Consider the following 25,018-nt stretch of genomic DNA (forward strand, 5'->3'; position numbering starts at 1 on the left):
TAGACCCTCAATGGCTCTCAAGCCACAGAGCAGGCTGCCTTCTGCCCAAGGCTCAGTCAGGCAGGTACCATAGGACCAGAGGTCAGTGAACCCACCAGCAAGCACAGTACCCAGGCCAGCACAGGCTGCGCATGCCCAGGTGCCACCCTGCACATGTGCACAGGGTTGGCTAGGCTGCCGTCAGCCCTAGCCTACACTACCTGGAAAATGGAGGCCTCTGAGGAGACGCCAGCACTGGCACCACCTCAGCCCTCAGAGCCTGAGGCAGAGTTCACTCCCGTTACTTGGGGAAACCAGTCAGGAGACGTGGACCCCTATGACTTGACCATCCTTCATTTCAAGGACGTGTACGACGTGGACCCGAGGCATGAGGAGCCCGTAGAAGGCCCTGCTAGGTGTGGGCCGCTATCTTCTCTCTCAGATCCCGGGTGGGAAGTGGAGGATGGTGATTTTGGGAACGGGCAAGAAGGGTTGGCAGCTGGCAGAGATTCTTTCATGCTAAACCTGTTGAGCTTTGTCTAAGCTCCCTGGTGGACCTAGGGTAGTAAATCCAGTGGTTTTAGGGAAAATCTGGAACTCGTAGCTGCACATGTCAAAGCGGGAATGAAAACTTTTTATTTAAATCTGAACTATGGGGAATCCCTTTGTTTAACTGAACCCTGTATTCAAGCTTAGAATTTCTACTAATGTTTTTATGATCTTGGTGAAAGACGTATCGTTGTTGCATCATTTTTAAAAGAGAGTTATTTTTTTCCCCTCAGGATTGAGATAATTTATGGAAAGCATCTATCACATTGTTTAACCTCTGGTAATCAACTAATACTAGTTTTAGCTTTCCTTCCCTTTTGCACTATGAAAATTTTCAGTTCTCACTGAGATCTGTAACTGTCAAGTGCCTACTTTTTTAAAAATAAGTTTTTTCTTACTCTTACCAAGATAAACTCACAACCCTGCACTGATCAACAAAGGAAGGAACTTAAGGATAGATAGGGTGTGAATAGGTGGGGATGGGAAATATTTCAAGGTTGAGGCTTTCTGAAACTAAGTTCTTATATATTTGATTTTTAAAAAATGTTTTGTGATTTCTTTTTTGGAAGTTTGGCTCCATGCATCTGATTGCTATTAATGATTCAAAGATGGAAAATTTTAGAAAATGTGGAAATACAATGGGTGCTAAGGCAGGACAGGGTGTACTAACATAAAGCAGTATTTGGATATAAAACTTGATGAGATAGAATATGCTGAATGCTTGTCTAGCAGTTATAGAATGATCATACATTTCTGTAGATGACCAAAAAGATGTTCATGACATGGCCCAAGAGCTGTTTGAGAAATGTGAAGGGTGGTTTTGAACAGAAGAGATTAAAAATCAGGAGAAATCAGTCAGAGGCCCTTTGTATGAGTATAGCTGTATAGCTATAAGTTAATGATGTAGATAAATAAGAATCAAAAAGAGCAACTGGATTTGGAAGACAGCAAAACAATATAAAAGACATGGTTGCTTGGTAGCGTGTAGGAGCATTTGTATGTATTTGTGCATACACAGAAAGAGGAGAATCAGAGGACAGCTAGAAGGAAAGAAGGGATCTACAAGTGTTTTGTTGCTTATTACTGGAGCTTCAAACTTAGTTCTGAAGGAATAGTTAAGTGTCAAGAATTGATGTTGGAAAGAAAATGTTGAGATGCTTGCTCCCCATGTAGGTAAAAGTGATTATCAAATACCTGGGTAAATAACTACCTTTCTCTTTCAATATTTTAATTTCCCCCAGCCCCTCCCCAAATTCTTTTGTACATGTATAGCTCTTCTATGTTTTGGGGGGAAAATCTTATTCTTTAGAGCTCACTTATTGTAGTACTGGTCATTTGCATGTGTGGGTGTGTACCAAGTATCTTTTCACAGGGGTAGGCTAGCTGCTTTTCATCATTGCATCGTTTCAGGGCCAAATAATATCAGCATGACATCACTGCAGATATTAACTTTTTTAAGTTTCTCTAGTCTGAAGTCATTCCCTCCCTCTTTTTGATGTTGTACTCTTTGGGATGAAGTGAATTTATGCAGCTCACACTTAAGGAATAGGGAGTTATACTTAACCTCCTTGGTAGCAAAGTAACTACATAAACTGTTTGGAGACTTTCTGAGTGGAAGATAACGTTTTTCCGTATTTATTCCTTTATCCATTTATATCAGTATTACATTAGTTTTCTAGGGTTAACAAGACAAAGTATTATAAAATGGGTGGCTGAAAGCAGAAGAAAAAAGCTTCTCTAAAATATCTGCAGACTGAAAGTCTTAAAGAATTGGTAGTTGGTTCTTTCTGGGCCCTCTCCTAGTTTCTGGTGAAGGCCAGGAATCCTTGATATCACTTGTAATGTATTACTCCAATTTCTGGTTCTGTCTTCATATGGCATTCTCTGTGTGTATTTCTGTGCCAAAATTACCCTTGTCTTATGTTTGTCATTTTCCAAATAAGGCCATGCTCATTGATAAAAGGGATAGAAAACATTCTCAATGAAGATGGGTTCATGGACATCACTGGTTTTTAATAGATTGACTCTCAATTTTTGTAGAAGACCAAGGACAAGCCATGGGTAGACTATTGAAGGTTTTTAAAATAATGTGTATCAGATGGCAGAATGGTAATTTTTTAATGGGTTGTATAGCTTGACAGCACCTAATAGTTTTACTGCAGGATTTCATCTTGTATATTTTCCAAACACACCATTGATATACATATTAGTCAATCATAGTAACAAAAATGTTAATGTCTTGGGTAGCCCTCAAGACATTATGGAACTCTGATGTCATTGAAATGTCAAGGCATTAAACTCAGAGTCTAGGTCAAGAGATACTACTGAACTGAATGCATTAAAGAAGTAGCTTTTCAAGAAACAATGTGAGTACCCATCTGATTTCTGGTGAAATGAAGCCCAAACTTATTGAGTGAATGTTCTATGTTTGGCACTTTTGGGACTATTTGCATTTATAATTGTTCTTCCTAGGAAAGAGATTGCTGAAAGGATTAATTTATATTTAGATTGGTGACAACTCTAGACCATTTTGACTCTGGTTATAAAATTATCAAGATGTTATAACTTCTGGCTCTAAGATATAATAATTTCTCTGTTCCTTAAATGTTGCTATGCTCTCAAGTTCAGTTGTTGACCTCTGTGTTCACATCTTTGTTTACTGATGCAGAGATCTACTCAATATTCATGTGGGTCAACAAATGTTCATTTATTAGAAATAGAGTGTCTGACATAAAGAGTTCAATAAAACATGTGATTATTGTTATAAACCATATAAAAACTGCCAAATACTATACTAGGCACTGTTCTAGGCAGTAAGGATATAGTAAGGAATAGAAAAACTGACAATGAAAGAGCAGGGAAGTAGGTACTATGCCAGATAATAATGGAGAAAATAATACAGAGAATAAGGAGAATAATACAAATAACATGGAGAATAGCAAGTGTGGATAGTTGAGGTTGGGGATGGTTGTTGTTTTAAATGATATTTAAATAACACCTTACTTGGATCTGTGAGATGCCTCAGCAGGTAAGCATGCTTACTGATAAGCCTGATGACCTGAGTTCAAACTCTAGAACCCCTGTGGTAAAAGAGAACCAACTCCCGAATGTTGTCCTTTGACCTCGGCATGTGCAGTGTGGCATAGGCAACCACCCCCATATACTCACATAAAAATAAATAAATAAAATACAATAAAAATATAGGGCCTCACTGATCAGGTGTTACTGGAGGAGACACGTGAGTGAAATGTGGTTGTGTGAGACATTTTACTATTTATAAGGAAATTGTTTCAGGCTGAAGAAGTTGCAAGAACAAAGATTCTGATGTGTAAATGTGCTTAGTGGGTTTCATGAACATCAAGAGGCACCACTACCTGGATTTGCAAGAGGGGATATTGGCAAAAGATGAGATCAGAGAGGCAGCAGGAATCAGATCACAGAAAGCTATATAGGCCATGCTGACAATTTTGACTTTTATCTTGAATGAGCTGGGAAACCACTTAAGTTTTGAGTAGAATTTTGACCTAGATTTTAAAAGCATCACCATGACTGCTATATAGAGAACAGATCTTAAGGTTTTCAACTATGAATAAAACTAGACACAATCTCAATGATCCCAGGCCTCATGGGACATATAGACTAAAATTAAGCAGACAAAAACAAATGTCATCAATAAGTAAATTTATGTGGCAAATGAAATATACTGACTAATCAGGTACTCTTTAGATGGACAGGACCAAAAGAATGTGTCCCTGGGGAGTGGTTAAGCTGAGGGTTAAAGAATGAATAGGAACAAATTAGACAAAATGTATACTTTGTGGTGATGCACATTTGTTTAGCTTTGAGATTTGAGCCATCACGTATCTTACAAATACCAATTGGCTCTTCTCAAACCTTAGAGATTTCCATGAGATCCTTTCAGTGATTCACATAGTCCCCATCAATTTCATTGTAGTTTTAATAGATGTTATTTCTTTTGTTAATTTTCATTATCTTATGAGTGTATAGAGTTTGATAAGTTAATTCATATGACTTGAGATGCCACACTGAAAACAATTTTATTAAGCTGTCTAACAAAGTTTTGGCATATGTGCTGGATAGCTTCAGTTGTCAGCTTGACACACTTGGGAAAAGGGAACCTCAATTGGGGAATTTCCTCTATTTGATTGACCTGTGGACATGTCTATGAGACATTTTCTTGATTGCTGAGGGATCTGGCAAGGCCTAGCCCACTGTTGGTGGTGCTATCCTCTGGGCAGGTGGTCTTGGGTTGGATAAGAAAGCAGGCTGAGCACAGGACAGGAGAGCAAGCCATTAAGCAGTGTTACTCCTTGGTCTCTGCTTCAATTTCTGTATCCAGGTCCTGCTTGTGCTCCTGCCCTGGTTTCCCTCCATGATGAACTGTAAGCTGTTAGCTGAAATAAAGTCTTTCCTCTCCAAGTTGGTTTTGGTTAGTGTTTTTGTCTCAGCCAAAGAAAGCCAATTAGGAGAGAATAGTAGCAAAGAAAAATGTTTAAAATTACATGGAAAGTGTATTGAATACTTTCCCAGAGTTACCTATATGTGTGAGACTAGAGTTTTAAAATTTACTTCAAATAAAGCAAGCTATTCTAATAGATTGCCTGAAGGAGGAGATAGTAAGATTCCACTAAGATTACTTATCTAGATAGGAGGTTTGCAGAAATCCACATTTGTGTATGAAAATATATTCTTTATAAAAATAAAAACTAGGTTTTCTCATTTAAATTAATTAATAGGACCACATATTAATTTCTCAGCTTTTGGGGGGGTGTCTCAAAAGGGAAATCTTGAGATATAAAAGTTTGAGAACCTTTCATCTAGATTGTAAACTTGACAAAATAACCAAGGCTGTTTTAAAATTCATCTTTCTTTCCCTAATACCTAGTAATATACAGCAATTTGTAAAAAAAAATTTGGCATTAACTACTTCATACATTCTATTCCTAGATCTATCTGGACCTAACCTCTTTTTCAGACCTATATTTTTATCTGTCTACTGAGGATACTTACTTTGATGTGTCCTTGAATACTGCATTCTAGGCCTAAAACCAATTTACCAGCTTCTCCCTCAAACAACTCTTTTTTAAATAACTTTGATCTCTCATTTAATATATTGGATTTTAGCTCAATAATTTATAAGACCTTTACAGAGAATAAAACTATAATTGTGGTAGACATTTACAGATTTTACTTTTTCTACTTTCTTTTAGAACATTTTTCTCAAATTTTGTATATACCAGAATTTTCCAAAAAGGTTATTGAAAAAAGATTTGTGTGCCTTAACCTAGGGTTTCAGACCATGTAGATCTGGGATGGGACTTGAAAAATTTAAATTTCTACTGTTTTCAAGTGATGCTGATACTTCTGATCTGGAGAAATATTTTAGCAACTGCTGATCTATACCATAATACCTGTAACACCAGTCAACATCACATACAACATGTAATTGTTTTTACTCTACATTTCGCTCCTCTACCTTTTCTCTTTGTGCTGACTTAACTCCTAAAACTCAGAGCACATCTTGCAGCTTTTACTCTCCATCTTTGAGATAACTGCCACTGAGTCCTTTAAACTCATATACTGCTCAGATTTTGTATTCAGATGTTTTTACTGCCTTGCATAAGCACATGTATTATTTCTAATTTTCCCCCATTTAAGAAGATGTGAAAAATAGTTTCCTTCATTTCAAAACATTCTTTACTAATGATGAATTTCAAATAATGGCTTTTCTTGGGGATGCTTAAAATCAGAAAAATTTTTGTCTTTTTTTGAGAAAACTTTGCAGGGATTTTATAAGAAATCAGCACAAAAGGAAGTTAGTTTTAATTATGCACCTTCTGTTAACTTCTGTTTGTTCTATGTGAATAAATGGAAGTTTGTGTGCATGCTGGACATGCCTTGGTATGCATGCGTAGCCTGCAGTACTGTCTGATAGGTTTTGGTGCAGGGCTCTCAGAGTCACTTTGGAATTAAAAAAATATATATATTTAAACATTTCATTATTTTTATTTTATGCGTGTGAGTGTATTTTCTGCATGTATGTAAGCACACCCGTGTTGTGCAATGCCTGCGGAGGTCAGAAGAAGGCATCAAATTCCCTGAAACTGGAGTTATGGATGGTTGTTAGCTGTCATGTGGGTGCTGGGTCTTCTGCAAAAGCAGCCACTGCTCTTAACCACTGAGCCATCTATCCAGCTCCACTTTGGAATTTTTAAGTGATCATAAATCATGTCAAATACCTCAGCCTGGTGAGTCCTGGGCCTGTGGTTGGACACCTACTGTATGTAGGACCAGTACTGATGGAGTAGTCATTGCAGTTAAATGGATAGACTCTTGGCCTTGGCCCATGATATTAAATATGAGGGAAGAAAACAAGAAAGAACAGGATGGACTCCCAAATAAGACAATGAAAGAGCATTTATTGTTTGTACATTGAATGTTTTTATTTATTTCATAATGCTGCTAACACCTTGACTGTTAAAATGATGTATTTATATATGCAGTAAGTTAGAAATTGCATTTAAAATTTTTCCTATTCCAAGGTGAAATAATGCATTTAATATTTTAGAAGTTGAGATATACTATTTTCTATTGGAGGTGTTATGTTTGAGTCCTTCAAAAATGAAAAAAAAGTTTTTTTAAAAAAGATCTGACTTTCAGTTCTTGAAACCCATTGTTGCTTAGATTTCCAATGCTAATTAAAATTCTTTTATTTTAAATTAGAATAATCAATGCCTTGAACAATTTCCTAGAAAATGTGGTATTGGTTTTAACTTTTACACTACTGAGCACTGTTAGTATCTGGCAGTATTTGAAATATTCATGGAAAGCTAGACAGTCTACATTTAACATAAATACACTTGTTTATGATTAAGAAAATAAAATGAGATTTTTCAAAGTAAAAAAGTGAGGTATTAATGTACTGAATTATACAAATTTTAAATATAGAGTTCTGCATGATATTCTTTTACTAATATAATCATCATTTGGATCAAAATATGGACTATTTCTAGCACATTACAGGACTTCCTCATTCCCTTCCCAGTCACTTATCCCTGGCTTTTGTCTGTCAATCACCCTCAGTCATATAGCATGTGCTCATGTGTGTTTGGGCTTCTTTTGCACATTTGAGATTCATTCTTAGTGTTGTATGTAGCAGTAATTTGTTCTTTCTATTACTGAATTATGTTCTGATGTGTGAATTATATCACAGTTTATTTTTCTGTTCTAATGTTGAAGGACACTTAGATGATTTGTAATATTTGCTATTATGAAATCACTATCACCATTTTTACATAATTGTTTTTGTAGATAGAAGCAATCATTTTGCTTGAATGTGTGCCCAAGAGTGGAAATTTTGTGTCATATAGAGACATATATATATAGCATCAATAGGTGCAGCCAAACATTTCCTCAAAATCGTTTTACCAGCTATGAATCCATCAGGAGTGTATGAGAAATTTAATTATTCCATATTCTTGCCATTTAGCCCTGTTTATTTTGACCGTTTTGATAGGTGTGTGGTAATTTGGCATTGTAGGTTTCATTTGTATCTCTTATTGAGTAATGACACTGGACATTTTTCTTGTTTATGGACTAGTTGTATTTATTCTTTAGTTGACATTTTTTTCTTATACATTTTAAAATTTAATTTTTTACCATTTTAAGACAGAGTGTCAGAAAATTTCAGAGGTCGGCCATAAACGTGATTTTCCTCCCTCAGCCTTCCCCAGTTCTTGGATTATAGTTGTGTGCCACCATACCCAATACCAAGATTTTTTTTCCAATTAATAGCATTAGAGTTGGGCTGGAGAGATGGCCCAGTATTAAAAGCACTGGTTGGGTTTGGTTCCCAGCACCCACATAGTGGTTAAGAACCATTTGTAACTTTAGTTCCCGGGGATCTGACTCCCTTTTCTGGCCTTCTTGGGCATTACACACATGTGGTACAGCTGGATACTTGTAGGCAAAACACTCACACAAGGAATAAAAGTAAATAAAAAATTAAAAACCCAATCAAACAAAAAATACCAATAGAGTTTATTGCCTTTGTGAAATTGACTTGCAACAATAGTTATTAATTTGTTTTGAATACGATTTTATTGTTGAATATATTCTTTGCAGGTATTTTATCTAGTCTATTTTCTTTTATCACTTTTTCAATGGGGTATTTTGATTAGTAGGAGTTTTTAATTTAAACCAAGTTTTGTTTCTTTCATGGATTGTAGTTTTTCTGATCTACTTAAGAAATCTTTGCTTCAAGTTATCACTATATCCTTGTATGATTTCTTCTAAATGATGTATTATTTTGGTTTTTAAATGGTATCTTTGATCCACCTTGATTTTTTATTGTGCTAATTAGGTAATTAATTAACTTAGTGTACGTGTGTGTGGACGTGCATTCCACACACATGTGGAGGTCAGAGGGCAACTTGAAGGAGTGATTGTCTCCTACTACGATGTTGGATCCCTCGGGCTGAACTCAGATCATCAGGCTTGGCAGTAAGTGCTTTAACACACTGAGCCATCTCTCCACTCTTAAAGCACTTCTTATACATGAGTAAGAGAGGGGTCATCTTTTGCTCTTATGATATTCATGTATTTTTATACTTATATATTTACATTTAGTAGCACAATTTAAAAAGTTTTCAAATTTTTTTTGAAAAAGCTGTCTTTTTCACACTGATTTGCAAGGATGTTTGTGTAATAATCAACTGACTGTGTATATATGTCTCTGTTTCTGGACTATTCTTTTCTATTGTCTAAGAAGGTTCTATACCATATTAATTGCCATAGCTTTACAATAAGACTTAATACTTGACAGTGCAAATCCTCTAATTGTTCTTCAGGAGTTTGCATTTTCACATACATTTTATATGGAAATGCATGTGGTTCAGTTTCTTCCTGTACACTTTTCTGCCCTAACATTCCATATTCTTAGTTTATAGATAATTTTAAAATTATAAATATGTGTTGAAACATTTCACATTTTATGCATTGTTTTAAAAAGAGACTCCTGTGGTTGGAGAGAAGGCTCAGGGTTTAAGAGCACTTGCTGTTCTTACAGAAGACCCAGGTTTGAATCCCAGAACCCGCATGGCGGCTAACAACCATTCATAACTCCAATTCCAGGGAATTCGATGCCCTCTTATGACCTCTGCAGGCATTGCACGACATGGGTGCACTTAACGTATATGTAGGCAATACACTCCTACACACACACTCACACACACAAAGGAAAACATAAATGAAAGGAGACTTATAGGAAATAATGGTTTTTATCTGTGTTAATGTAATAAAGTTATATTTATTGTTGACTGTTAAATAATTCTTGGTATCACTGAATAAACCCTGCTTGGTTATGATATCTTATTCTTTTTCTTTTTGTATTAGTGGATTCAATTTGTAAAGTTTTTAAGGATTATGTCTCTATGTTCTTGAGGAATATTGGCCTATAATTTTCTTTTAATATCTTTCAGTTTTTTATGCAAAGGTAATTCTGACATTATACTATGAATTGGGAGGTATTATTCTTTTTCTTTTCTCTGGGAGAGCTTGTTGTAAGAGTAGCATTATTTCTTTTTAAAATGTTTGAAAGAATTTCTAGAATTGGAGTTTTTGTTGTTGAAAAGTTGCAAAGTATGATTTCAGTCTTTTTAATAATGATAGCAAAATCCAGATTTTTTTGTGTCTTTGTGTCAGTTTGATAAGTTACATTTTTCCAATTTATTGGTGGAAAGGCACTTACCCTCTTAGCTTCTAAAAATGTCTGTAGTGTTGCTTCTTTTTAATTTCTGTTGTTTATAACTTAAATTTTTCCTCAATCAATTTTATTATTGATTTTTATTATTGAGTGAAAATGTACCTTGTTTGGCTTTACTTGTGTATTTGTTTTTTTCTTTTTTCTTGCTTTATTTCAGCTTCATTTGGCATTTATTTTCTAGCTTTCTGTGAGACAGAAAGAAGTTTGATTTTGTATATAATGTATATAATAAATACACAATTGTTTGTGCGATTAATGGGTCTTTTATTTCCATTAAACAAAATTTTTTTATTTTTGAAAATTTCATTTATACAATGGAATATCATATTTGCCCCGTTTCCCCCTCCAGCTCTCTTTGTATCTTCCCAACATGCCCTCTGGACTTCAGGTCTTTTTTTTTATTAGTGTACATTAATTGTACAAAATAATTGATTTCATTTATATATACATATATATGTATATATAAATGGTGTCCTTTGCTCAGGATGCTCTTCCCCATTGCCTACACTTGCATTTTCTGTTCTCTCCCACTCTTCCCATTTTCCCTCCCAAATAGTCCCACTTCTCCTCTCATGCCTTACATACAGGTCACCTGGACAAAAATTAAATACAGAAACACTAGTGCTAAATGACATCATAAATGACAGCACTCAGTGGACTTGCTGGGTTTTAAAAATGTGCACATGAAGTTAGGAGGGAAAATGATGGGGGTATAAGGGAAGGATTTGAAGGGGAGGAAACTGGGGATATATTTGGTCAAAATGCATTATATGCATTTATGAAATTCTCAAACAGTAAAAAGGTTACTCTAGTTATCCTCCGCACATTTGCCATCTGATTTTTTGTTTGTTTTCTTGACAATAGATAGCCATTGTGACAGGGTAACATGGAATCTCAATGTATTTTGATGCGCTTCCTTGATAGCGGAATATGTTGAAACTTTTTTCATGCATTTAATTGGTCTTTTGTACTTCCTCTTTTGAGAACTGTCTGTTCAGCTCAGTTGACCTTTTATTGATTGGGCTATTCTCTGGGTATTTGATTTCTGAGTCCTTTATATATTCTCTATGTGAATTTCCTGCCAGATGAATAACTAGCAAAGATTTTCTCCCACTCTGTAGCTTGTTTCTCCTGGCATTCTCTGGCAATTTCTTTCCTTTGCTGCACAAGTGTTTTGATAGGCTCATTGCCACTTGCTTTTAATTTCCTGAGAAACATTTCCCCTGGAAGTTGTTGGTTTATGCTTGAAGTGCTTTCCCTGTATTTTCCTCAAGTATTTTCAAAGTTTTCAAGTTTCACATTAAGTTCTTTGACCATTTTGAATTGCCTTTTGTACAGAGTGAGAGATAGAATCTAGAATATGTTCTTCTACAGGTCCATTTCCAGTTTCCTCAGTACAGTTTTTACAAGAGGCTGCCTTTTCTCCACCATGTGTTTTTGGGCAACTTTGTTGAAGATCAGATGGGCGTAGTGGTGTAGTTCCACTTCTGGGCTCAGTCTCATTGCTTTACATGTCTGCTTTGTGTTGTTTCCATGACGTAGTACAGTTTGAAGATGTGCATTGTGATGCTTCCAGCATTGCACATTTGCTTAGGATTGCTGGCCTTTTCTCCTTCCATATGAATTAAAATTATTTTTTCTATTTGGTGACAAAGATCATTGGAATTTTTATTGTGTTTTTGTCAAATCTGCAGATCTCTTTTGGTAATATAACTAATTTCATAATTCTAATTGTGCTCTTCCATGAACACAGGAATGACGTTCATCTTTTAGTGTTTACTTATCTTCAGTTTCTTTTAATTATTTATTTATTTTTATTTTATGTGTATGAGTGTATTGCCTGCATGTATGTAAGTGCACTCGTGTCATGCAAAACCTGAGGAGGCTGAAAGAGGGTGTCAGATCCCCTGGAACTGGAATTATGGATGATTGTTAGCCTCTATGTTGGTGCTGGGAATTGAACCTGGGTCCTCTGGAAGAGTAGCCAGTGCTCTTAACGGCTGAGCCATCTCTCCAGCCTCTTCAATTTCTTTTTCATCGCTTTAAATATTTTATTGTGGATGTCCTTCACTTTTTACTTCCTTAGTTATGTTTATTCTTTTTATTAAATTCCTTTTTTATTACTGAGCTTCTGTATTCTCATACAACACTTCTCAATCAAACCCCCTCCCCCATTCATACCTCCCCCATTCCCCCCATCAGACCCCATACAGCTTGCCACACATGGTAAGTCCTATCCAGTCAAGCATTTGCACCCAGGTGCCTTTCAGTGCAAATTCATCCACTGGAGTCCAGTCAGTCCATCCTGAGATCATGTGCAAGGCATACTCTTCCCCACTTGTCAACAACCAGCCTCCAAGAGCTAGGGCCAACCTGCCACCCATCTCCCTCTTCTTCGCTGGGCACTTGTTGAGTTGGCATGGGTCCTGTGCTCGATGCCACCATTGCCACAAGTTCACACGTGCAAGTTTCCAGTGGCCTGAAAGACTCTGCTTCCCTGTGTTCATGAACCAGCCATGGCTCTTACAATCTTTCTGCCCCTTCTTCCTCAATGATCGCTGAGCCTTGGGTGAGTGAGGTTCAATATAGGAGTCCTATCCAGGAATATACACTTTATAGTCTCTTATTTACAAGTTGGGCATCATACGCTGCTGTACAAGGAAGCTTTACTGATGAGAGTTGAGGTATACATTAGTTTTCTCTCTACTCCTTGTTCTGCTATGTTCATGAGTCTTAGTTGTAGAGGTTCACCTATAGATGTGTCACCTAGTACTGGGCATCTCTCTGACATATATACTCTGTGTCTGACCAGTTGTACAATTCAGCAGTAGCCTCCCTCTGTTTCAAAAAGAAGCTTTTTTGATGATTGGTGGATGGTATGCTTGTCTGTAAATATAAGGATTAATATTTAGTTTATAGTAAGAAATTTCATTTGTCTAGTGATATGAAAGAGATAGGGTTTTCTTTAGGATCTACGTCCTCTCCTGCCATGTGTACTTGACTGAGTTTACAGTGCCACCCATGAGTTCACTCACACTGAGTGGCTTTAAGTCCGATTAGATATCTGTTGATTGCTCCCCAGATAACAGTGCCACTACTGCACCAAGAGAGGTCATTTGCCATGCCAGTCCTTGTGGTTATTAGGCTTTAGGGCTGGGTTGGACTATTGATTATTTTTCTCCCTTTGCAGTTTGCATATTATCATCTAGTGTTATGACAGTCAAAACTCAGAAGGCTTCCAGGTCAGTTCCTGCTCCATTGCTTCAAGTCCTGTATCTGAAGTATGTCCTGTCTTCAACAGTAGGGTCCCATCTACTAACTAGTCCTGGGAGACAACCAAGATGTTTGGTAATAGCCTGTGTTATCCTGGGAGTCTCCTGGGCCTTTTCCACCAACCACTCAAAGGGAGTTCGCCTCTGCCTGGCATTGTGCACCCTGCCAAGCAGCTCCCAGGTATATATATGCACCAATGATCAGACACTCTATGTGTGTATGTGGGGGTCCTGAGGGCACCACACCCCACTCTGTGTTTTCCAGCTCCCCCAGACTCATCCATCTCCACTCTCTTTTCTCCCATTCTTTCTTTCTCCTTCCTCACTGATCCCAGCACCCCCATTATCCCCACCCTCCTCGCAGTAACACCCTCCCCCCACCATCCCCCCCTCCTGAGTTCCCTCCTCCCCCACCCCCATGGTCCCCTGCATGACCCTCCCTCCTCTCCTCCCTGCTGAACACTCCCACTCCCCCACCCTTGTAACATCTGTTCCCTACTATCCCCCTCCCACGTTCTTTCTTTTCCTTTATCTCCATGTACCCTAAATGAAAAGTTTTTCTTTTCTTTTTTATGTTTTATATATTTTTATGTGTATGTGTGTATTGCCTGCATGTAGGTAAGTGTACCTGTGTCATGCAATGCCCCCCAGAGGACAGAAGAGGCTGTCGGATCCCCTGGAACTGGAGTTACAGGCAGTTGTTAGCTGCCATGTAGGTGCTGGGATTCCAACCTGGGTCTTCTGCAAGAGCAGCCAATGTTCTTAACCACTGAGCCATCTCTCCAGTCCTGGGAAGTTTTTCTTTTTTGTTTTGAAAATTTCATATGTATACAATATACATATGTATACAATGTATAGTGGTTATATCCATCCCCCCACTCCATCTCTCCAGCTTCCTCCAATATTTCTCCCAACTTCATGTCTTTTTTGAAATAGCCCACTAAATGCACTTAGTACTCCATCAACTGTTATTAGCTTCTCAGCCAGGGATGGGGCATTGGGAGACCCTCTCCCCTCCATGATGGAATTTTAAACTCTGTTGATCGTGCAGAGGTCTTGTGCAGGTGACTATAGCTACTGCGAGTTTATGTGTGAAGCAACCATGATGTGTGGACAGGCCAGCCTTGCACTGTACTCCTCCCCATCTCCTGGCTCTTCTGTTTTTTTCTGCCCCCTCTTCTGTGATGTTCCCTGAGCCTTGGAAAGGGTGGGATATAGATATTCCGTCTATGACTGTACAGTTTCATATTGTGAATAGGATTGTTTTTCTAATTCCTTCTTATTCTTTTCTAATTTCTTCTTAGCAGGTTTGTAACTGGTATGTAGAAAAGCTACTGCTTTTCTAACTTTGTATCCTCACACTTTGATGATGATGTTTGTCAGACTTGGAGTTTTCTGTTGGAGTCTTTACGTAGTTTTTTAAGTATAGAATCGTATCATCTGCAAATCAGGACAATTGAATTCTTTTCTGTTTATATTTCCCTTCACTTCTTTCTCTTGCTTTATTTCTCTGGTTAAGAATTCAAATAGTATATTGACTAAGAGTGGAGAGAGTGGACACCCTTTCTTCCATCCGGATTTTAGAGGAAATTCGTTTAGTTTTTCTCCACCCAGTATAATAATGTTGGCTCTAGGTTTGTCATATATAGCCTTTATTTTGCTGAGGTATGATCCTTCTATTTATTTCCAGTTTCAAAGGTTTTATTACAAAGGGATGTTTATTTTCTTAGAGACTTTGCATCTCTGAGATGACCATATGATTTTTTGTTCTTGATTCCACTTACGTGTTGTAGTATGTTAATTGGGTTGTATATTCTTGTGTTCCTGGAATGAAACCAACTTGATCACTGTGTAATCTCTTTAGTGTGCTATTTAATTAGAGTTGCAAATAACTTGTTAATTTTTTCATCTATGTTCATCAGGGAAACTGATGTATAGTTTTCTCTTTTTTGTGACCTTATCTGGTTTTGAAATTCAGGTAATACTGGCTTTGTAGAATGAAATTTGCAAGCATTCTGTCCATTTCTGTGTTTTAGAATAATTGAGGTGCATTAGTGTTAGCTTTTCTTGCAATGTTGGATTGAATTCAGCAATGTATCCTTCTGGTCATGGGATTTGCTTTGTTAAGATAATCCTTATTCAGCCTCCCTGCTCACTATAGATCTGTTTATGTGGCTTCCATCCGCTTAGTTGAATTTTGGAGGTTATACGTATCCAAAAATTTATGCTTTTCTTCTAGATTTTCTCATTTATTGAACTATGATTCAAAATAGTCTCTAATGATTTCTTTATTTCAATGATACCTGTTTCAATATTTTCCCTTTTATCTCTATCTCTACTCTTTTGCTATTGGCTTTTTAAAATTTTAACTTTTAAAGAACCAACTCCTTGTCTCATTGGTTCTTCCCACTGTAATTTTAGTCTCTATTTCATTAATTTCTTTCCTGATCCTTATTGTTTCTTTCAGTGTACTAATTTTATGTATGGCTGTTCTTTCTTTTCTAAGACCTTGGGTGCTCCTCTAGATTATTTACTAGAGATTGTCTTGGGTTTTTAAATTTTATTTTAATTAATTAATTTTGGGGGCATTTTTATTGAATTTTTGAGATTTCCAGACAGTATAATTTGATGACATTTATATCCCCTCTTCCATCCACTCCTCCTCACCACACATACTTAATTCAATTTACTCTCTCTGGGTAATAAAGCCTATAGACTCTAACTTGAATCCCCAAAATGTCCTCCAGGGTGGGCTCGTCCACTTGAGCTTGCATAGGACTTGTCATGCTGTCACCGTTGCTTTGAGTTCATATGAATAAGTGGCCAGCTGTCTGGAGAACCCCTCCCCCCTTCATGGTCATCCACCACCTCTGGCTCTTACAATCTTTCCACCTCCTCCTCTGCAATGATCCCTGAGCTCCGGAAGCCTGACAGGGGCGTCCCACTGAGAGCTAAGTGCTCTGCAGCCCCTTCCTCCCTGCACACTAGAAAACCGAAAGTTTCTGTATCAATCACCATCTGCTGTATAAGGAAACCTCTCGGGTGAGAGTTGAAAGATCATTAATCTTCAACAGTGGGTGAGCATCTGATCCAGCACCGTTCATTCCAAACATCCCTCCTGGGACTGGGAGTCCATATTATTATGAGGGTACCACAGTTACATCTCACAGGAGGGGGCCATAGCTCCAGATCACAGGTGGGGAACCATAGCTCCAGCTTATAGGAGGGGAACCTCAGATCCAGGAGAGGACCACAGCTTCAGCTCACAGGAGGGGAACCACAACTCCAGTTCATAGGAGAGGATCAGGACTTCAGCCCACAGGAGACCATAGCCCCAGCTCACAGGAGAGGTACATAGCTCCAGTTCACAGGAGGGTAGCTCCAGCTTATAGGAGGGGAACCTCAGCTCCAGTTCACAGGAGAGAACCACAGCTTCAGCTCACAGGAGGGGAAACACAACTCCAGTTCATAGGAGAGGATCAGGACTTCAGCCCACAGGAGAAGACCATAGCCCCAGCTCACAGGAGAGGTACATAGCTCCAGTTCACAGGAGGGGAACCACGTCTCCTGCTCATAGGAGAGGATCACGATTCTAGCTCACAGGAGGGCAACCACAGATCCAGCTCATAGAAAGAATATAGCTCCAGCTCATATGAGGGGAACCACAGCTTCAGCTCCCAGGAGATGACCACAACTCCAGCTGGGGTGGGGCATAGCTCCAGCTCACAGGAGGGGACCACAGTCCAGCTCACAGGAGGGGACCACAGTCCAGCTCACTGGAGCATTTATTATTTATTTATTTTTTATTTTTAGTTTTTTATTTACTGAGACAAGGTTTCCCCATAGCTGCAGCTGTAACTCACTGTGCAGACCAAGCTGGCCTTGATCCCACAAAGATCCACCTGCCTCTGTCTCCTGAGTGCTGGGATTAAATGTGCACACCACCATGCACAGGCCCGAGTTTTAAATGTAGACACATGTAGCTATGAACACCCCAAATATTATGATAAATTCTGTTTTTCATTTGATTCTAGGAACTTCTTAAATCCCTCCATAACAACCTTCAACTGTCTCTTGGTCATTCATAAGCGTATCATTCAGTGTACAGTGTTTATATAGTTCCTGTGGTTTCTCTTGCTATTGATTTATAATTTTATTTCATTACGGCCATTATGATGAAAGAAATTCTTTGTTATTTTGTATTTGTGAAGACTCACTTTATGGAATAAAATGTGATCTGTTTTAGAGAGAATTTCAAGGGCTGCTGAGAAGAATCTGTAATCATTGACTAGAATATTCTGTAGATATCTGTTAAGTGCATTTGAGTTGTGGTGCAGTTTAACATTGAAGTTTTGTTTTATTTTTTTCATACTTTTTGTATGTGTATGTGTGAGTTGTATACATGTTTGCACATGTGTGTGCATGTTTGTGCATGCATCCATCCATGCCTCAGATCGGCCTTGTTGTCATCCTTGATCATTCTCCATGTTATTTTGAGACAGGCTCTCTCACTAAACCTGCAGCTCAGTGTTTCATCTAAACTGACTGGCCAGCAGACCCCAGGATCCTCCAGTGCTGGGATCACAGATACACACTGCCATGCCTGGCTTTTAAAATGTGGGTGTTGGGGAACCGATCTGAGGTCCTCATGCTTGTCTAACAAACACCTTACCCACTGAGCCATCTCCCCAGCCCTCTGATTTTAGTTTTGTCTGGATGATCTATTTATTGATGAGAGTGGCCATTGAAGTTACCCACTATTGTCATATCTGGGCCTGTCTGTCCCTTTGTGTCCAGTAGTATTTTTATCAACATTCAGTACAACATATTTATTCTTTTTATATCTTCTTGATGGATTGTTTCATTTGTAATGAGTAGTGACCTCATTTATCCCTTCTAATTTTGGCTTACAGTCCGCTTTGCCAGATCTGAACGGGTGCTACACATGCTTGTGTTTAGATTCCGATGTTTCAAATGCCATTTTCCACCCTTTTACTTTCAGTCTGTGTCTGTTTTGACTAGGAAGTGAATTTCTTATAGCCAAGAAATGGTTAGATCTTATTTTAAATTTATCCAGTCTGAATCTTGGTTGGAGAGTTAAGACTTTATATTTAAGATTATTGATAGGTAATTAGTAACTTTACTTCATTTTAGAGATTTGGTAGTTTACCTAGTTAACTATGTTTGAGACTCTCCACTTTTCATTTGCTTGCCTTTCTCCTGGTGTGATTTTTTTTCTTCTTTCCTAAGGTCTCACGGTTGTGTATCTTTTTGCCTCTTCTCTATCTAGGATTCCTTTAGATCGGCTATGCAGTCCTGGCTTGAATTGCTTTAGTTTATGCTTATCCTGGAAGTTCTTTATTTCTCCTTTATATTAAAGGATAACTTTGCTGGATACAGTAGTCTTGGTAGATAGTTGTTTTATTTCAGGGTTTGAAATGCTTCAGTCCATGTTCTCTTGGTAGTTAGGATTTATTCAGAGAGGTCTGCTGTTATTCTGTACACTTGCCTTTTAAAGTAATGTGGCCCTTCTCTTTCCAACTTTCAGCACTCTTTTGTTCTAGCCTCTGGCACTATAGGTATGTCATGTGCAAAGCTTCTTTTCTGATCCTGTCTATTTTCCTCCTGTGCCTGAATGTTCATCTCATTATCTAGATTTGAAAAATGTTCTGTTCTGCTTTAATTTCATTAGTTTTTTTTTTGTGTGTGTGTGTGTGTATGTGCGTGCCTTTGTTCTGGGTTTTGAGTACTATTTCTACACTACAAGTTTGTAGTTTGTCTCTTAATTCTGTCTCAGTATTCTTGGGTGGTGTGACCTTTATTGCTTTTTAAAAATTTATTTTTTTCTGAATATAAGTCCTCAACCTTATCCTTAATCCCCACTTTCTGTTTTTCTCCTTATCTCTTTGCTGAATTTCTCATGCAAGTTGTAAAGTAGGTCATCCAACTTGATGTTCTCATCTGTTTTAGAATTAATTTGTTTACTTCATTCATTAGTTTATTTGAATTCTCTTTGAAGTCACTTATTTTTCAGACTTGATTTTTGAATTCTTTGACATTTTAAGCATCACATCTTTGGATTCAGTTACTGAAGAATTGTGAACTTTTGGGAGAGTCATGTTGTTGTATATTCATATTTCTTGTGTTTCAAAGTAGCAATTTATACATCTTTTGGAATGGTTATCTCTTCCAGTTTTAGTTGAGGGTCCCCTTTACTGGTAGCCTTCTCTTGCAGGTTCAATCCTTAGTACTACTCAGGAGAAAACAAGTTGCCATAACAATAACATTGAAATAAACCGGATATAGAAATACAATTAATTAAAACAAACTTCTATGTTGTCAGTAACCACAGAAAAGAAAATTGTAAGAATAATGTAAAATAGGGGCTGGAGATATGGCTCAGAGATTAAGAGCACTGATTGCTCTAGCAGAAGACCCAGGTTTTGACTCCCAGTACCCACATGGTGGCAAACAACCATCCCTAACTCCAGTTCCAGGGGATCTGATGCCTTTTTCTGACCTCTACAGGCATTGCACGACACATGGGTGCACTTACACACATGCAGGCAATGCACTTATGCACATAAAATAATAACAAAAGAATAATATAAGATAAATTATGAAGTTAAGGGTTATGGGTTTGGAGAGATGACTCAGCAGTTAAGAGCACTAGCTACTCTTTCAGAGGACCTGAATTCAGTTCCCAGCACCCACCCACATGATGGCTAACAACTATCTGTAACTCCAGTTTCAGGGGATCCAATGCCCTCTTCTGACCTTCACAGACATTGCATGATATGGATGCACTTACATACACATAGACAATATGTGCATACACGTAAAATGAAAATAATAAAATATTTAAAAAAAGAATTAGGGCAATAATGATAACAACAATAATAATAATTGAAAGATGTAAACCTGGAACAAAAAAGTGTGGAAAAAAGAAGTAAGATTAAATTAAAAAGGAATGAGAAAAGAATAATGTGCAGAGAGAGAGAGAGAGCAGGAGATGAAATCTGATGACATAATAGAGAAATATATGCAAATTAGATGAAATAAGAGAAATAAAAAACAGAAAGCAAGGGGACAGGGAAAGATAAAAGTTACATTTTGTAATGTGTCTCAGGAGATTTTTCTTACCATTGAAAAACGAGTTATGAGGCTGCAGAGAGGTGATGTTTTACATCATATTTCATGCAACACGTTGACTTTAAAAGCCTAGTTCTGTCAGAGACAACTTTCATTATGCTCCCAGGGTATAACTTGTAGTTAAGGGTTTCTGTCTTACAGCACAATTTGAATGCTTTAAAGTGTATAATGTAAGAGGATATCGTTTTGTGGCATAACACATTTTTGCATTTAAAGAAAAATGTGAGTTAAAGAAAAAATAGCTTATCCTTTTTCAGAATGCACATGTGCTGAAAGGTGAGCTATGTTGGTTATAGGAGGCAATCTTATTAAAAACATATGTTTTCACAATTTAGTTTTTAATTCTAAGTTTAAGGAAAAGCCATATTGCTATTTAAACTATTTTTTTTGTTTCATGAAGGCATACAATCATAACATGTAACATTATCTTTTTAGATTTGCAATAGGTGTGAAAAAGTTCAGCTTCTTGAATCCACTCTTGATTTTCAGTGGCAACTGCTTAAATTCTTCAGTTTTAAGTACAATAACATAAGGAAAGCATATGATTTCTATATTAAATGAATTGGGAGTACATTTTCCAGTTTTTGGTATGTATTTGTAAATTATCCTTTTTTATTATTTGAGACATAATTTCCATACTACTTCTAGATTATTTGTTGTGAAAAGAGATAATCTGATTTTTCAGCATGTAAGTAACTGAGAAGCAGTGATCAGGATTGTACAATGAACTTGAAAATTTGTAATTAACCAGTACGTGACTTTATATGGTAAGATTTTGATGATACCTACGAAAATTGAAACATGTCAGCAGCGGAATCAAGACCAGGAATCTGAGGTTAGCTAGGCCTGGTCTCAGTTCTGGTTCACTGTGTATAGCTGAGTGATTTTTAAAGAAAAATGTGACTGCTGGGCTTGGTGGTTCAGTTATGTAATCCCAGCACCCAGGGGGCTAAGGCAGGAGGATCACTGTAAGTTAGAGGGCAATATAGACTACAGAGTGAGTTTCAGCCATCCTGGTTTATGGAGTGAGGCTCCAATTTTGAAAGAGATGCATCTTTGCTCTGGAAACTGTTACTATGTCAATACTGTTGGAATGAAATGCTTCTACTAATTATGTGGTTATTAAATAAATTTTAAAAAAGCAAAACAACAACAACAACAACAACAAAACAGCAGCACAACAATGACCTCAGTTTTCTCAGATATACAATTATGAAAATAGTGGTATATGTCATCACCGAACATTTGTGAACACGATGGAAGATACTAAATGTGTAGCACAAGACACTAAGCAGTCCAGCTGTTTTCTTCTTGAGTTGAGCGGATAATAGGAACACTAGGCATTTGAACTACTGGTAAAATTCAAAGTTCTCATTTTGATGGTAACATTTTAGCCATTCACTGCTTGTTAAGGAAATTTTTATAGAGGCTGAGATATACAGGACTCTATCTCTATACCTAAATAATCATCCCATTTTAGGGATAGTTAGTAGGCAGTAGTGGTTCTATTTGGATGTAAGAAGAGATTTTTGAGTTTTCTGTGATTTTTTCTAGATTTTACACATGAGCCAATGAGATTACTGATCTTTAAACACCTTTAAACACCAATGAGATTACTGATCTTTAAACACCTTTTTTTTTTTTTTTTTTTTTTTTTTTTTTTTTTAAAGTCACGTTTTCCCTGTAGCCCCAGCTGGCCTGGAACTTGCTATGTAGACCAGGCTGACCTTGATCTTACAGAGATATGCCTATCTTTGCCTCCAAACTGCTGGGATTAAAGGCATGTACCACCCTGCTTGGCTATCTTTAAGCATTTTTCCTTGGTTTATTACACTGCAATATTTTTACCTCAAAAAGAAAATGATGCATTGTGAACATTGTCTCAGTCATGAAAGTGTTTATATTAGAAAAGAAACATAACAAAATTTATTATTTTAACATTTAAAATATACAGACTGGAGTCATTAAGCACATTGCTGTTCTTTTTTTTTTTTTTTTTTTTTATTTATAGCTGCATACTTTTCCATCCAGTGGATACTGTTTTATCTGTTTTATCTATCAAACCTCTTAGATATTTAGGTAGTTCCTTTTTTAACAATAAAATTTGGAGTGTGGAGAATTTGATTTGGGATATTAGAACATTTTAGATAGGTAGCAGGGAATATTTATTGTAAGAAGAGGTAGGATTCGGGAACAAGTAGTTAAAGAACAAAATGACGACATAGAATCCCACCATTCATGCCTTCTTCCCTAAACCCTGAGTGGGCTTTGCTCTTTGGCTGGTAGAGAGTATAAGGAATCACAGGGAAGAGCAAAGTCAGCCTAATAGTTACTGTTCTTTTGTTCATTCTTTGGTCTGCCACATGCTGAGGAATGTTTTGGAATTTTTTATTCTGTGGATCAAGAGATTAGAATCCACAAATATTCCATGTTTAAATTCAGAATGTATTTGGTTAGTAAATTTTAGTCCATACATTGAATTGAACCATAAATCCTGACTTTCTTCTTATTACTTGTGTACTGAAAGGAAGGAACAGTGTTGATGAAACTTGTGGAAGCAGCACATTCTGATTCTTCTTTCTGAGGAATGTGTAGATTTGCAGTTATGTTTTTTTGTGAAATGTCCCTAAAGGCTAATATATTTGAACCCTTGGTCCCTAAGCTGCTCGTGCTGTTTTGAAAGGTTGTGGAACCTTCTGGACTTCGGACTTGACTTTTGGGTTTCCTGCCATAAGGTGGGCTAGAGGATTATAGCCAGCCCAGGTTTTGGCCTGAACTCTCTGCTTCCTGAACTGAGTAACACATCACTCTACAAGCTCCTCTACCACAGAAGCAGGCCCATTGTTTCTGTCAGGTATTTCATCCCAGTGATCAGAAAAGTAACCAATACATGCTATAAATGATACGATTTTCAGTTTGATTGACATCCTGTTTGTATTACCAATCCACATTTGGTTGATTTCATTCCTTTTTAGAATCCTTTCCCCCTGGGTGAGTTATGTTCTGAGAAGGTGGAGAATAAGTAGTCAATACCTGTTGGTTATATTCAGTTTATCAGTTTTGCTATTATATTGCAGTTTTTCATTATGAGAGTGTTTCACTGAGTTTATCTTTTAAAATAGTGATTGTTGAGAATGTTTTGGAAGTTTTAAAAAATTATTTATTTAATAACCACATACTTATAAAAAGCATTTCATTACAACAGCATTGACATATTCAATAACAATTTCCAGAGCTAAGATGCATCTCTTTCTAAATTGGCTGTAAATCTTTAGGTTTATAGTTGAATTATTACAGTTATACAATATTGTACTCAGTATAAACCCTATAAGACATAAAATTAAATGAGGTTTTAACCTTTAGAAAAGATCTCCATTTCATTATTAAAATACATAGTTTCATACAGAAAAATTCATTTTAACACAATTGACATTAAGATATTTGCACATGCGTTTTTAATCTCTATATATCTGATTATTACTAGTCACAGTCGGTTACTTTCTGAGCTCCTTGGCGTCTGAGCATGGATTTAAGGAGGAAATTTTTATGCTTTAAAGACCTATTATTTTTAATATTTTAAAAGAAATTTTAATAACTACATGATTAGAAGAAGCATTTCACTACAGCTTTAACATATTCAGTAACACACTCCAGAGTACATCTCTTTCACAAGTGACTGAAAGTTTCTGGGTTATTGGTTGAATTAATACAGTTATACAATATTGAACTCAGTATAAGCCCTCTAAGATATAAAATTGAATGAGTTTTTAACCTTTAAAAAAGATCTCTCTTTCATTGTAGAATACATTGTTCCTTGCAGAAAGACTCACTGTTTTTGCTATTAACACTGAGATGTTGGTGCATGCATCTCTAATCTGTAGGTATCTGATTATTACTAGTCATAATCCGTTGCACTTGGATCGTTGGCACATGTGTATGTCTATAAAGTCATCGGGTAGATTTCAATGGTAATGTTTATCACCTCTACTAATTAACATGAATTAAATTTCCATGCTCTCTCCTCAAATACAATACATTTAAAAAATTTTGTTGAGTTTTTTTTTGTGTGTATGTGTCTATCACCCGGAACATACCAAACCATCTTATTCAACTATACACCCAATTTACAGATGGCACCCTTCCATAGCCTCCCTTCCCCCACTAGAGCCCGTAAACTCTGATATCCCTGCTACTGTCTGCTGTGTTGTCAGTACCTCCAGCCATTCCCCACTACTTGCCCTTCTGGTGAATCTAGTCAGCCTATCTAGAAGTCTTTGTTTTA

At 37.0% G+C, this 25,018-nt stretch overlaps 1 protein-coding gene across 1 annotated transcript in view; it reads left to right on the plus strand.

The window, feature by feature from the left end:
- The first annotated feature begins 207 nt into the window (after positions 1-207).
- The window catches only part of LOC103724587 (trifunctional nucleotide phosphoesterase protein YfkN-like), a 41,889-nt gene continuing 17,078 nt past the window's right edge, over positions 208-25,018 (plus strand). The window contains 2 exon segments of the mRNA XM_017795223.1: positions 208-395; positions 21,172-21,323. Coding sequence (XP_017650712.1) covers positions 208-395; positions 21,172-21,323 — 340 coding nt within the window.

The sequence above is a fragment of the Nannospalax galili genome, unplaced genomic scaffold (assembly GCF_000622305.1).
Source record: "Nannospalax galili isolate Female #2095 unplaced genomic scaffold, S.galili_v1.0 scaffold751, whole genome shotgun sequence".
NCBI classification, from domain to species: domain Eukaryota; kingdom Metazoa; phylum Chordata; class Mammalia; order Rodentia; family Spalacidae; genus Nannospalax; species Nannospalax galili.